We start from the raw sequence: 15311 nt of genomic DNA on the forward strand, positions 1-15311 counted from the left end.
GTGTGCAGAGCAGGACAGGTTGATGTGAACCAGTCTGGAAAAAGCCATGTGGCCGTGCTGCCCTTGCATTGCTTTGTTGCACAAACTTAAGAAAAACAGAAATGAGAAAAATTGTCACATTTTTCAAGAATTTGGGAGTATCTTGTTCTGACTTAAAATAAAGGGAAAGTTTTAATTGTAGAAGTTTTTTTGCACTGGTGTGGCTGCATTTGCCCATGTATTGAATCCTATTTAGGTTGAAATTTTCAACGCCTGGTGGTTGTCTAATTAAATGCCTATTGACTTGCTGAGTTTGGTCATGCTAGAGGGGAATGTAATTGCCTCTCGCTCATGAGGTACGGACCCAGTGTGGTGAGGTCTGTACATCATGACCTTGAGCAAGGAATACTTTTAATAGCTATCTTTACATCACAGTGAGAAGCTGATGCCTGGAGTTTGGTCTCAAAAAAGGCATTGTAGACCTCACCGAGAATTTTTAATCTGATTTACTGGGATTAAAACTTCTTCGGTGTGGTTTACATGTCTTGTATAAAGTAGGACCCCTGTTACAGAGTTGGATACATCTGTGCTGTACCTAGATACTTAAACAATATTTGTCTGTGTCCAAGGCCCTCAGAGCAAGAGCTTGATGCCTTCGCTGGAGACCATATAAAATGTTTTCCATTCACACTACATAAGAAAATTTAACAATGACTCAAAGCAGAGATGCTTTATTGCATCCAACAAAAATTATAAGGGTCCACTTATCTGCCCAAAAACATTCAAAGACCACTGAAATCAGCTTTTGAGGAAAGCTCCATTTAGGTTGGAAATGTTGCATGATAATAGGCTATTTTACAGTTGTGTACTTAGTTGCCAAGCCTTTGATTCAGAGTGAGGCTGAAGGTGACCTTGTTGTGATAGAGACTTGTATCGACTTAGCATGATAACAAAGTGATTTACATTTGAAAGGCAGCAAGGTTTGTATCATAACAAGGTCAACCCTAGCCTCACTCCCATTCAAAGGCTTGGCAACCAAGCACAACTGTAAAATGGACTATTCTCCAATCAAATGTTATTCCAGTGCACTGACAGTTGTAGGGGTAATGAGAATTTTTAAGTAATTTGAGTTTTTCCAAGATGTAGCACCAGACTTTCATTTTCCAGTTGACAAATACTGGTATATAGTCATCCTTAGCAGATTTAGCTTTTGGATCATGGAAGTGGGCCATACAGGGCCTCCTTTACTTTTTAAAACACATGCTCCTTAAAAGAGGTTTTTCTGGGCATAGTAATGACTGTATACTGTGCAGTAAATAAGTAGATTATTTCTGATTGGTCAAGTCCTTCTGTAATCTGTATTTTCCAGCATGCTCAGGGTTTCCCTCAAGTTCTTTTAGCTGCCTTGGCAATTTTGGAACCTGGTGATCTCAGTTCCCAAGTCCTCTAAACTAGAGCATTAGTAGAGAGATTTGTCAGGATAGGTTTCTCAAGACTGAATCATTCCTCTCTACTATAAGCTGACTCATCTCTAAATAATAATAATAAAGTCTTTATTCCATCATAAGATAAAACTACATATCATTTATGTTACAGTGAATTCGGAAAAACTACAGTAGAAATCTATATACTTAATATGAATTAAAAAGTATGTCATTGCAATAAATGGAGCTTAAATATCAACCTATTTACAAAGTTGTTCATAAAGCGCTGTGTATTAATTTTCGGGCATACGCCTCTTATCAATGATCTCTTATCAGTTAGTGGTGTTAAGCTCATGAATTATACTTTTCTTTCAACAGTTAAACCCTGATTGATCCACCTAGTGTGAATAAAATCTCTGTTTTGCCATAGATATGCACCTGCTTTACGTCAGTTACGTCAAGTGGCCTTTGTGGTAACATTTCCACCCACTATTCCCAGTCGCCTTGCCACTCGTCTTTTAGAGGTAATCCTGGATAGAAAACTTTTGACTAACTATCTGCTTAAGGATTGTAAGGATTTTTCAATATTCTTTACCAGGTCTTTGTGATTCATCCTAAAATGATGAAGGATCTCACAGCGCTACTATAAATTATGTGTAGTAGTCCTGTGGATAGTAGAATATATTCTCACTCCTAGGATCCACTCTCCCACTCAATTATGATTTCAGTGAGGAGAATTTGAAATTGGATCAACTAATTGTTAGGAGAATTCTGTTTCAGTCTCAGTCACTCATGAGATTCATCTTTAAGAAATCCTTGTGGAAATTTATTGATATTCTTCAAAAATCTTTGAGGATCTTGTTAGAATCAAGAGCCCTCAAACATTTTTGCTCACTAATCATGTCTGATTACATGAAAGGAACTTTATCAAGTGTTTTACACTAATTTGGCTGCTCTCAGATCACCATCAGTATTCCGAAAGAGAGGTGACTGTTGGTTATTACTTACATGTAGCTTCTTATTTCTTGTATCTTCCTAGGAATTTATATACATGTTTAAGAAATAAAAGAGTTAATGAATAGCATGAACTCTCCCACAGCTTTAGCTAGTGCAAGTAGGTTATTCATGACCTATTTGAAAACTACATGTTATGTTCTCAAAATCGCCTGCAAGCCAGTGAATGTAATCCAAGATGGCTGTCCTGTACAACAACTAATTTATTACATCAACACGAAGCACCATATACAAAGGCTGGGAGCCTGGTAACTAACATCTCATAACACTACAAGGAAATGAAAACAGATTTAAAATTATTTATGTGTTGATCAATTTTTACTAAGATCTGTTAGGGGACAGAGGCATAGAAGATGTTTGGGTCTGCACAGTAATAGATCAGTAAAAGATGGCAAAATGTGATTACAATATTAGTGATTTATTACACGACTCGGGCAGTCAGAGGGCCAATAACTAAAATCAACCAATCAAAATGCTCTATTGCCGGTCAATATTCTCTCAGTATTCGTCAATATTCTCTCGGGCACTGTCCTGAATGGTCCTGAATGATACCGCACTTGTGTCCCTTTGAACTTCAGTCGTATAATAAATCTCTTATTAACCAAGCTTGCTCGGGACCGTACTGGAAGAATATCGGCCCTCGGTCTTTTTTGGTACGGACCTCGCTGCGCTCGGTCTGTATTGTCAAGACTTCAGGCCGATATTCTCCCAGTACAGCCCTCGCGCTTGGTTAATAAGATTTATGTACTAGGCTGCATCTCGTGTGCTACTTTTTTATTCTTAGCACATTTTGGTGTCATCTGTGATCTACTGTATAACTGAACAGAAGAATGGCAATATGGAATCTACTTGTTGGTTAGGGCATATTAATTTACAAACACACTGTATACATATGCATCATCATCACATTTTATTGTCTAGAAGGCAAGGAGTTTCTGTAAGTAAAGCAAAGAAGATGAGGTCAAGGTTAACTTGATTGGTAGACTTGACTTTTCTCATAATCAGACCTTGTGTACGAAACATAGAGTAGAAAATAAACTTAAGAATTTTGTTTTATGCCAAAATAATGAATATTCTCCATGTGTATAGATATCAAGGCAAGAGTCAGTCAGCACAGACATGACAACACTGACATCTTTATGTGAAAAAACTGATAATGACATCAGGTCATGTTTGAACACACTCCAGGTTAGACATGAAACATTTTTTGTTTGACCTGCAAATATTTTGTAAGAATTTTTTTACATGTAACTAAATCATCCCAAGTCCAAGAATTGTGAAAAATGAAAGCCTAGACTGCTCTCTGGAGAAAGCATTGTAAAACTCTCCGAACAGTTTTAGTCTGATGTTAACACCAGAGTGAAACTTGTTTGGAATGTTTTACACTTGCAAAAAGTCCAACTGGAGAACAATAAAATATTTATTTTAGTGTTAAGATGTTAATGCATTTATGCTTGTACTATGCAACTCAAACGACTTATACTGTGCCTCAAAGTTACATAATTATATCACTGTCTTGCCCTTTACTCTCAAAGTGGAAGTGTTCCTGCATAAAAAATAACAAACCAGAAGAGTGAAAATTTTCAAATTATGCTTGAGTTTACCATGGGCACAAGAGTGTGTGAGTGAAAGCTTTATTTTTCTCCTTTTTGTATTTGTACCAATATGTATAATTACTGAGGAAAACCATTATTTTTTTTCTGGGCCTTAGGTGTAGAAAAGGTAGTTAAAACCCTCTCATGAGTACCACATCCCTATTTTACACCTCCTAAAGGGACAACACCCACAGCTATCACCCAGCATTACCTCACAACCTCCTAACTTCCCTTTCCTCTCTTCCATTCAAGACCATGTTAGGCTCATGTCTTCTCTTTGCAGTTCATTCAGAAAAGACATGGACGGGTAGGATTACAGCATGTCCAGGCAATGGACATTGGTCTGAAGGATTCTCATCGCAGTTTGTTTTCAATCTGGCAAGAAATCTTCCAACTTCCCAAACCGAAACGTCGTCGTTTTGCAGATGTTGCAGACACTGAAAACCACAAAAGTTTAGGGGGTGGGTTAGAGGGAAATATCAGCAGTGTTGGTGAGCAGAGAGGAATTACATCACTGGCAAGTCGTTTCCACACAGTTCTTCATTCTGCTATGTCAAATGGACAGTATGATAAAGTGACACAAGGTAGATTGCTGTAGGATTCCTTCTATCAGGGTGGGTGGACCCATGGAGGTTTTAAATATGAAGCCTTTCTCCCTTTGCCCTTCCCCCCTACGTGTTTCTCTTAGAAAGCAATGAACTCTTGTCTCCCCTCATCCTGATGAATGTAGGTTCTACCCTACCAGATATTTAGAATAATACCCCCTAAGGTTGGTCAAAGAGTGTAAAATTCTATGCTGAGTGAAGTCCTTGTGAGGTATTGTAGATGTCTCTAACTGTGGCAGACAAACTAATGAGAGCTTTGGAGGAGTTATTGTATTCCTTGTGTGACGTTTTGGTATACATGATGTAAATAATCCCTGGTAATAGAAAATAGTTGATAAGTTATTAATTGTGTCCCCAATTAGTAGAGGGGTTCTTAACCCCATTGGCTAGATATTTCAAGACACCTTAATAAAATTTATGTATGTATGTTTATGTATGTATGTAATATCATCTAATTCCCAAACATTAGTTACTGGATATACAACAGACAAACTTGGTAACCAGGGATTATTTTTGGTGATTATTCAGGACTGTTTGAGAATTATTTGCAAGTGAAATTTAAAGACCCCAGCTTTGAAGTGGTAGGTGAAACAATTTGACTTACTGACTTTTTCAACTGTGGCCAAATAAATGATGAAAGGGACAATATTGGAGGGGCATTTTAAATAATTAATGAAATAACTCCAAGAAGTCTACACAATTTGTTCACACTTCTCTGATTGGCTACCAGAGTTATGGTGAATGCAGTTGACATACGGCTTACATGCTAGACTTCAGTACTGGACTTAAAGTCTCTTTTGTTAGACAGGTGTAGTATGCTGTTGGAGTAGTAATGCTCTTTGTTACTTTTGACAGGTTGTTTGTGGAACTGAGTGGCTGGAATTCTCTGATTTCATTGAGCAAGCTGTGATAGGGCAGCAGAGTTATATTCTTCAGGGATACAGTCCTTTTGTATCAGTGGCATTTCATCTGTTTTGTGCAAGTCAATCATACTCAAAGCTCAGCTATCCCAGCAGTCAATATGAGGTAACAGCAGACTGTGTAGCATTGATTATGACCATACGCTAGCCTTTACACTCCTGAAAGTCCTGAAAGTATAGATACTGAAATTCTCCTGACATTTTTAAAACAAGGTTATAAAGATAGAACATGGAGGCGCAGTGGCCTCATGGTTAGTGTGCTCGACTCTGGATCGAGTGGTCCTGGTTTGAGCCCCGGCCAGTACATTGTGTTGTGTTCTTAGGCAAGACACTTTACTCTCACAGTGCCTCTCTTCACCCAGGTGTATAAATGGGTACCAGCAATTTAATGCTGGGGGTAACCCTGCGATGGACTGGCATCCCATCCAGAGGGGAGTAGAAATACTCCTAGTCGCTTCATGTTACAGAAACCGGAGTTAAGCACCGGCCTATTGGGCCACTAGGCTCGTAAACAGACTTTACCTATATAAAGATAGAACAAAAATAAAGAAAATTATCAACTAATGAACAGTTGGATCTAGTACCAATAAACTTTATTGACAGTAGTTGGGAGACGTATATGTGCACGATCCTTCGCAGTAAAGCACTATTTAAGCAATAGTGAAAATCAGACCTGAAAAAAATTCAGGCCTGTACGGGATTCAAACCACTGACCTCTGCGATACTAGTGCAGCGCTCTACCAATTGAGCTAACAAGCCAACTGGGAGCAGGCCATCAAATTAATTCGACATAAACCCGTAGATGATAAATCAAACAACAAACATATGAAATACATATATATGAACTGCGGTTATGAAACGTATATGTGCACGATCCTTCGCAGTAAAGCACTATTTAAGCAATAGTGAAAATCAGACCTGAAAAAAATTCAGGCCTGTATGGGATTCGAACCACTGACCTCTGCGATACTAGTGCAGCGCTCTACCAATTGAGCTAACAAGCCAACTGGGAGCAGGCCATCAAATTAATTCGACATAAACCCGTAGATGATACATCAAACAACAAATATATATGAAATACATATATATGAACTGCGTAGAGCGCTGCACTAGTATCGCAGAGGTCAGTGGTTCGAATCCCGTACAGGCCTGAATTTTTTTCAGGTCTGATTTTCACTATTGCTTAAATAGTGCTTTACTGCGAAGGATCGTGCACATATACGTTTCATAACCGCAGTTCATATATATGTATTTCATATGTTTGTTACTAGTTGGGAGAGTTGGCTATCAGATCGTGAGAGTTGAAAAATTTTGTCTTTTTGAGGCATGCATGTTGAAAGAAACTTTTAAGAAGTAAAGTAAAAGAATTGGTTGTATTGAACCTTGAGAAAAGAGAATACATAGCTATGGGTTTCGATTAAAAATGAAAGAGTTCAATCCTGTAACTCTCAGAAGTGATTAACATGTAACTTCTCCATAAAATATTCATACATTATCCAACAGACAGCTTATGAGAATATATACTCAAACTTATCAGGTTGATGTCTTGAAGTTGATATCTTGATCTAACATCAAATACTTGTAATGAATTCACAAGGAAACGTGTAGCAGCCAGAGAAGAGAATTAACAATCAGATATTGGGAGTTGAAAGGTTAATAATGTGCTGCATTATGTTAGATGCACTTGATGTGATGTAAATGTAAATTCTTCGAAAACACTTCAATGTTCCAGCAAATGTCTTAAGAACAGACACCTGTTCCATTATTATAGCTGTTTGATTGTAAAATTTTTGAACAAGCTTTTCAATTCCATTCTCTCGAGATCATCCCAGTATGCAGCAGTAACAAGACATTGACCTGTTAATTACTTAATTTCAGAGCCACCTTAACGAAACTAAGACCAAGAACCTTGTAAATGCTATCAAGAATGAATCATCTCCGCATATTAGAAAAAACATCAGTCTACGAACAGCCTGTCTGGACTTGTTTCCATTCATGTTGGAAGTTATCACTCCCACATTGAGACCAGTAAGTACTTTTTACATGTATTTTTCACTTCTCGTAGAATCAAATCATGATTTTTATTATTTATAAAAAACATAAAAGGAAATGTGAGAGGTTATCCCTATTAATGACGCTCCCTAAGACCCTTGTGTGATTGGTTACTTGTCTTTTTCCATCAATGAGTACCAAATTGCTTTCATTTAGGTTCTTCAAACGGCTCAGAGAAAAAAAAAAATTGGGGAAAGTTATTAGACATTCATGGAGTCAAAATGAGAGAATGGCTCTGTTTTTAAGGATTTTTTTCAAAATCTAAAAAACATTCTGAGACTTGTTAGTAGAAAAGATTAAGCCAAATATTTTTTTCTGTTTTCCCTACCCTACTCTATCCCCCCCACCCCCCACCCCCCTAACCAATGAATAATTTTGGGGCCATTTGAGGGTGCAGTTTGTGAAATGGTCTTCTCACTCATTGTGATCATTTCAAGATTTATGTATGGATAAAGTGAATAAGGTGGATAAGTTTCTAAAGAAAACTATGGTGCTACTTCAGTGAAGGGTATAACCGGAGACAATTCGGTCTTATCGACTGAGTTGATGATTTATTAGGAAGATGCTCTGACGAAGGGTTAACACGCGAAACGTCAGCCTAGTAAAGTCTGTCTACGAGCCTAGTGGCCCATCAGGCCGGTGCTTAACTCCGGTTTCTGTGGCATGAAGCGACTAGGAGTATTTCTACTCCCCCCTGAATGGGTTGCTAGTCCATCGCAGGGTTAACCCCATCATTAAATTGCCGGTACCCATTTATACACCTGGGTGAAGAGAGGCACTGTGAGAGTAAAGTGTCTCGCCTAAGAACACAACACAATGTCCCGGCCGGGGCTACAACCCGGACTATTCGATCCAGAGTCGAGCACACTAACCATGAGGCCACCATGCCTCCACGAAACGTCAGCCTATGGTGGCCAATTAACATTATCAACTCAGTTGATACAACCAAGTTACGCAAGAAATCTATTAAGTCATGTTGTCCATTTTCTAGGTAAACACTCAACTGTTTTCAGCAAGTGAAAAAAAGCAATTAGCAGAGCTCATCAATACCATGATAGCTTACAATTTGACTTTCCACCAAGAGAGAAATTTCGATGGACAATACACCTATGTTTTGGATCCGTAAGTGTCTGTGTAACTCCTTTCATGTTGAATGTTCGTTGTATGTTCATTGCCAAATTAATTGAAGTCATATCTTGGGCTTGACGGGTTTTTTCTCCTGAATAAAAAAAGCGAACCTGTTCTTTTTTATCATTATTATATGGCTGTGTCTCACAAGGAGTGGGAACTACCGAATTCACGAATTTGATTGGCTGAAATCAATATTGAAAGCGGTCTAGATTTTCCCATCTAGGCCGACATCTAGACCGGTCTAGAAAAAAAAGGTACAAAGAATACGAAAAATTGGCATATAAGACACAGCCATACAATAAACATCTTATTAACCGAGCTAGGTCGGTCTGTATGGGAGAATCTTGACCTCGGTCGCTAGTACAGACCTCACTGCGTTCGGTCTGTACTGGCGACCTCGGTCAAGATTCTCCCATACAGACCTCCCGCTCGGTTAATAAGAACTAATCATGTTATTTGTGTAAAGAAGTCTTAACACTGAATTTTACTCCATTTGTGTGTGTAGCCCTCCTGTTAACAATTTTCTTCAACCCAGGGTAGAATATTACCCAGTTAATTCCCTTCACAACCTCTAGGAGACCGTGAATGTTATAAAGATTCTGACTTCCTCTTCAATTGTGCTTCTACGCTGTTAAAACATGCAATACTTTTTTTCTTGTATTACAGAAACGTAGAAGAAGCTGTGAAATTTCCTGGATTACCACGGCACAGACAGTTGACTTATGCCATAAAGCAGCTCATAGCAAGAGAGGTAACCAACACAACCCTCTACTTCTCTTTTTTTTTTTTTTTTTTCCTTTTTTACTATCAAGCAAAGCTCAATGAATTGGTCCTCCTAAGGGGTTTCGGAAGAACTGGGTAACCAGAACCTTTACTGGACCACAGTGTGTCATTCTTACTCGCAGTTTTCAATGAAGAGAGTCCACAGTCAACCACCAACATTTTCATTTCATTATCTATTTTTATTAACGTATTTCTGACAAAGGAAGTCCAGTCCATCCAATGTTATTTCTTTGGAGGAGAAGCTGTTGTAACATCACTTTGGCAGCTGAAGTACAACTGTTTCTTTATAAACCGAAATATCTGAGAAAATTTACTAAATTAAATGTATTTGGAATTATTGTGATGCAGATTGAGTTGGAAAAAATGAGAAGAGCTGAGAGGGCTTTTAGAGCTCATGCGGACGAAAGGTAAGGATTTTGAATCTATTTTGATCACCTCATTCATAATACCAGAGATGAAAACACCAATGTTTTTTTCTTTTCTTTCTTGAACATCGTTTCTGTGGTTAAGTCAGGACTGTATGATTAACCATGAGTGTCGATACAGTTAACACACATGCGCTGTTCGAATTGGGAGTGGGAGGAGAGGGAGCTGGTGGCGAGAAAATCTCAGTAGGAAAAGGGGGATGTCAAACCATCTTTTCTAAATGCTAGCTGACCTCAACAAGACTGGAGTGAAATTACCAGCAAGAAAGTCCTCAACTTCACGCTTGACGAGTACAAATAATTTTCGATAATTCCTTATTAATGTTATACTCCCATTCCACAGTTCAGTAGTCAAACTGCTACAAGAGATCACCACTACTACTACCGCTTTGTTTGTTTAATTTAACGTAAAATTTGCGCTTCCATTTCTCTGGGTTTCAGAACAAAAGATTTTTTTATTTGTAATTCAGCTTTAGCTCATCACTAAAGAAAATTATCTGTCAAGTGTATACTTAACAACAGTTGAAGATAATTTTATTTTTTTCTCCGCTCGACATAGTTCTCCCAATGATACCAGTGGTTGCAAGAAACAGGAAGAAGAAAAACCAAAGAAGCCTGTAGTTGTTTTGTCTCTGGATACCAGTAAAGCGAAACCACGAGCGACAAAGGTACAAGAATCTTTGCAGAACATTCATTGCGGGTGGGCTGACAGACTTTTGATAGGAAAAAAAAAATTCAGTTTGTTAATTCCCTCTCTGACAAACAATGGAAAGATGAACGTAGGAAAGGAACTGAAGGATCGACCGACTCACTGATTGACTTTGACGATTAGTTGACAATCAACACAGTTGATAAAACCAAATTATCTCGATTTACCGCCTGGTTGTTGGACAGAGGTGGAATTCATAGACTGACCTGACTAGCAGGTCGATCGACTGACTTTGTTCAGTTACAATCCTTTTACTTTTACCAAAATGATCTCGTCGCAGTGAAACAGGTTATGCTTTGTTCAATTTCTCTTCGGCTTTATGTTTCAGCCCGCGCTGGACTTTTTTGGACGCCCGGTGAAGGTTAAACCTAAAGTTACAGGTATGCAAACCTACGGTTGATTCTGCTTTGGGAATTAAAATCGAAAGCTTGCACTCTTTCTAACTTGCATAATGTTATGACAACTCAAGCCTGACAATTTTCATTCTCGTTCATTTTTTTTTCCAGACGACAAAACCAACTGGCAGTCAGTTCGATCACAGCCAAGCCTTATTTGGTTTCGATTTAATGAAGGATACAGCAATGCTGTTCGAAAAAGTGTCAAAGTACTGGAGTTTTTCTGAAATGGAAAGCTTACGAACAGATGACAAGCAAATTTTTTTATCAGAGCGCTCCGAATGATCTTGCATGACAATTGTCAAATTGAAAAAGGGATACAACGAGAAATAATCTGCAAGATTCAGCGTTGTCCGTACTAAATGAAAAGGGGGGGAATATTTCCCAGTCATTTGAACACCATAAAATTCTTGTTGTAATTTAATTTAACTACTCCTGACAACAATAAGCAATAAAGATGTCTCATTGGTGTGGAGTTCGTTATTTCATAATCTAGCTTTTCAGCGTTTGTTTCTGTCTCCTTGAATAAGTTGTTGTTTTTGTGTTCGTCATTTTTTCAAGATGGACAAAAATGAAATGTGAAAGGGTGCCTTAGTATTTTACACATGAGTTTGTTTTAGTTGTGGGGTCCTTATTTTTATTTTTTTTTTCTCGATACCTACAATGTTTGGTATAAATTTCCATTTCCTCTTCCCATTGGAATACAGCCAACTATCCTGTTCGAACATCGTAAAGCATGGAAAATGTCTAATCCGATCAGAGATTTCGGTGGCGAAATCCACCATTTAATACGAATACGCGTGCCTGCGAGCAAGCATTCATCCAGCAGGACGTACATTTTTCCGCCCACGAGAAGACTTATAACGAGTCATACCTTCCCGAGGGCTCGTGCCAAAGTTAAGATCTTTGGGGGAACAGGGCTGGAAACGTATTTGTGCACGATCCTAGCGGTAATAGTGAAAATCAGGCCTGTACGGGATTCGAACCACTGACCTCTGCGATACCAGTGCAGCTCTCTACCAATTGAGCTAACAAGTCAACTGGGTGCAGGTCATCAAGTTAAGAAACGTTCCTAAATCTCCAGAATAAAGCTTGAAAGGTTATGATTAAGTTATGCCTATAAACTGTGCTAAAATTCCCCAAACGAGGTATAAACACTCATCTCGGTATCCGGGGTACGTCCTTGGAGGTGGAAAACAAATGCCACCTCAAACACAGATCCTACTGTGTAACTGATAAAAACAATAGATGGGGAAATTTCCGAAGTATTAATATTAAGAGCCCATGACTGTAAATATCGAGAATCGCTGGCCAAGCTGAAAAATCGAAAATTCTGATAATTTTCCTGGAAAACCCTTTTAGGGACATATATTAGAAAAAAATATCTCAAAGTCTGAAAAATCAAATGTTTCCGAGAAAATGGGGAAAAGCGAAAATTCGGGTTTTTACGTAATTAATTATGCAAAAAATACAGTAAAATTGAGCAACTTTAGTGTGCTAGTACTGAAGGAGGATGTTTCGTAAGAAATCGGGGATGTTTTTACTTGAAAATATAATTCATTTGATTTTTATTTATGGCACTTTTAGGAGCTTTGGTTTAATTTTAAAAATTACAAGATTTTTTTAACAAAGTACTCTCAAACACTTGTTGCAAAAAGCGAAAATTCGAGCAACTTCAAGCCTTCAAAACGCGTATTGGTATGTGAGAAATCATGCCAAAATGCATGCTGACACAAAGTTTGGTCCTTATACTAAAATAATATGAAATAAAAAATTTGGGTAATTCAGAAAAGTGCCGGAAAAATACAAGAGTTTACGACGCAATGTGGCCAAGGTCATGAATTTGCATGATACAAATCAGTTCTAGAAATCGTACTTGAGAGCGAAGTAAACATGATAGTCAAAGATGGTTAAAACAATTATTTGATATGGAAATGATACGAAATTATACAATAAAAAATCCATAGACATTGCTGAAGAGGGCTGTAAATTGATGTGTAGATACGAAATTTTTTGTTAATTTGAATTGCATAAGACTTTGTTATTGTTGACTCGCTATTTCAACAGCACTACCTACACCTAACTATAGATAAGGGCCGCTGTATATTTCACCATTTTTGTTGACTAGGTGTTTATTATCGACATTATTCTTAGTTGAATAGCTACGTTTTCTGCAACTGCGATAGTATTTCTTTTGAAATATCTTGCATGTCTTGAAAAATGTTGTGCGAGTAAACAAAGTCACGCAACACCGCAAGCTTTTGCTAAGTAGTTTTTCACCTAAGATAACAGCCCAACTATTTTTATGCTATTTACTCTTATCTTTTTCGGAAAAAGGGCCACATTTCTGTCACAAAAATTGATAAAACGGACTTATGTCACGGTAACAATTATACCGTGTTGCAGTCTGGACGATAGTTCTCTATGATCTAATCACGGTCTTTTTCTTAAAGGTAAACACGTGCGAGGTTTTTCAAAGAGCATAAAAAGAAAACGATGTCTTTCTGTAGCTTTGCTTCTCTTCTTGGGGGGGGGGGGGGGGGCGCTTGTGGTGCAAGTTCTGGGATTCGTGTAGTGACTAGTGTTAGACAGTCTCGGGGAACGCGAAACTGTTCCCCCAAGCAAAAGAAGATTAATGACATCAGTTTACTGAACAACTTCAGATTTTATCCTGGTGGAATGAGGGTGTGGCAGACATTTGATAAAGGCCCCGGCAAATGCATCTCTTTGGAAGGAACAAATGGTAAACTTTACGTTATATTCTCTTTCCAGTTTCTAGCTATAATGTAGCATGATCTCTCTTTAGTTTTGGGACTGAAAGGTTCAACGAGGGAAAGCTTGAAATCAAGATCACTTGAAAACATCAAACCTGGCGCCAGTTTTTGTTATAAAAATTTATTTCAAGTTTTTTTTTATTTCGAACGCTATACTGGAAAAAGAAACTTTTACTTCATTTAGGTAGCAGTGCACAAGCTGCACCTAACGCTATTTTCGCTGTGGGAAACGCACCAAATCTCGCTCAGGACAATTTTTAGGTGTGTTTGATTTTGTCGTTAATCATCTTTCATGTTATTATTTTCCACAGAACGCCAAATTTAAAGAGATCGGCGAATTTAAAGAGATCGCCCCAAGGAGGAAACTTAAAGTGCCTACTAAGTGAAGCCTACTGGCCGTGAAGCGAAAGGCGATGTTCAAGTGTTTCCATGTCCAAAAGAGGGCCGCACGCGTAGTTTCCAAAGGCATTCTTCTCTGGAAAAGCATCTCGCGTTCGGAACATGCACAAAGACGGTTGAAAGGGAGACATTTCTTGATAAAGCAAAGGTTAAATATGCCGCAAGGCTCGAGGAAGGTTCAAGTTCCGTGCCAACTATTCCCCTACCTCCCGAAACCTGTCCTCGTAGCACTGAAGGCTTCGCTTTCAAACAAGTCAAGAAAGCTTACCGGTTTAACGAAAAGCAACGAGAATATCTGACTGCTAGATTTACCATCAAACAAGAATGTGGCAAAAAGGTCGACGCGGAAATGGTTGCAACAGAAATGAGAAGAGCAAAGGGATCGAAAGGGAAGCGCTTGTTCAGTGTCTCCGAGTTTTTGGCGACTCAACAAGTAGCTTCATTTTTTCCAGAATGGCACCAAAAGTGAAACAGCAGACAGCCCTCTGCGCATAAGCTGTAACTGAGGAAGATCTGGTTGCTATGGAAGAAGAGTTTAATTTGTCAAATGCTAAAGAGTCTATTTTTGAGCAGTTAAATTAAAATGTAAACTGGGGTTGATCAGAAAAAAAAGACATCATACATCGCTCTGCTCGAAGACCTTGTTAGATGCTGCTCATGCAGTGCAGTTCAAAAGGCAAATGGCAAAAGGCTGCATCAAAAAAATTGAGTTTTATATGAACGTTGATATAAAATGGGGGCCATGGAGCATATTTTAGATCGGAGGAGCTGTCTTAGTTCCCGCGTAGTGTGAGCTCATTGACACCAACTTATCAATAAGGGTCTTGGGGCCTCCCCCCCAAGGAGAGCCTCCTTTTGTCTGTTTCTTAGTACGCCTTTCTTGGTTCAGAAAGACTGCTAAATAGGGTGTACTGGGATATGCTTCCCCCCGCAATTTTTGAAATCTAGAGCTTCTGAAATCACCGGAAATGCGCTTCAGTCCTAGGAAAACTTTTTCAACTTTTTTTTAATTACAAAGATTAAAATAAATAATAATGATAATGATAAATTCTTCTTGGTGGGGCTACAGCCCACTCAACCCCATAGCTCCGCGGTCCCCGTATTAA

At 38.5% G+C, this 15311-nt stretch overlaps 1 protein-coding gene across 8 annotated transcripts in view; it reads left to right on the forward strand.

Moving 5' to 3' along the window:
* LOC111339552 (chromosome transmission fidelity protein 18 homolog) overlaps nucleotides 1–11501 on the forward strand; it is a 28082-nt gene extending 16581 nt beyond the window's left edge. For 4 of the 8 annotated variants that reach the window (XM_088735257.1, XM_088735260.1, XM_088735258.1 and 1 more), the window contains exons 13-23: nucleotides 1834–1927; nucleotides 3507–3605; nucleotides 4296–4596; nucleotides 5146–5198; nucleotides 5473–5643; nucleotides 7416–7565; nucleotides 8581–8711; nucleotides 9387–9471; nucleotides 9852–9910; nucleotides 10488–10596; nucleotides 11144–11501. In XM_088735257.1, coding sequence (XP_088591383.1) covers nucleotides 1834–1927; nucleotides 3507–3605; nucleotides 4296–4596; nucleotides 5146–5198; nucleotides 5473–5643; nucleotides 7416–7565; nucleotides 8581–8711; nucleotides 9387–9471; nucleotides 9852–9910; nucleotides 10488–10596; nucleotides 11144–11317 — 1426 coding nt within the window. In that variant the 3' untranslated portion in view covers nucleotides 11318–11501. Of the gene's footprint in view, nucleotides 1–1833; nucleotides 1928–3506; nucleotides 3606–4295; nucleotides 4597–5145; nucleotides 5199–5472; nucleotides 5644–7415; nucleotides 7566–8580; nucleotides 8712–9386; nucleotides 9472–9851; nucleotides 9911–10487; nucleotides 10597–10965; nucleotides 11018–11143 lie in introns of those variants that run through there. The other 4 variants (XM_088735262.1, XM_088735259.1, XM_088735263.1 and 1 more) reach the window with 2 other exon arrangements.
* The last annotated feature ends 3810 nt before the right edge of the window (nucleotides 11502–15311 follow it).

Source organism: Stylophora pistillata, chromosome 10 (genome assembly GCF_964205215.1).
Source record: "Stylophora pistillata chromosome 10, jaStyPist1.2, whole genome shotgun sequence".
Lineage (NCBI taxonomy): Eukaryota > Metazoa > Cnidaria > Anthozoa > Scleractinia > Pocilloporidae > Stylophora > Stylophora pistillata.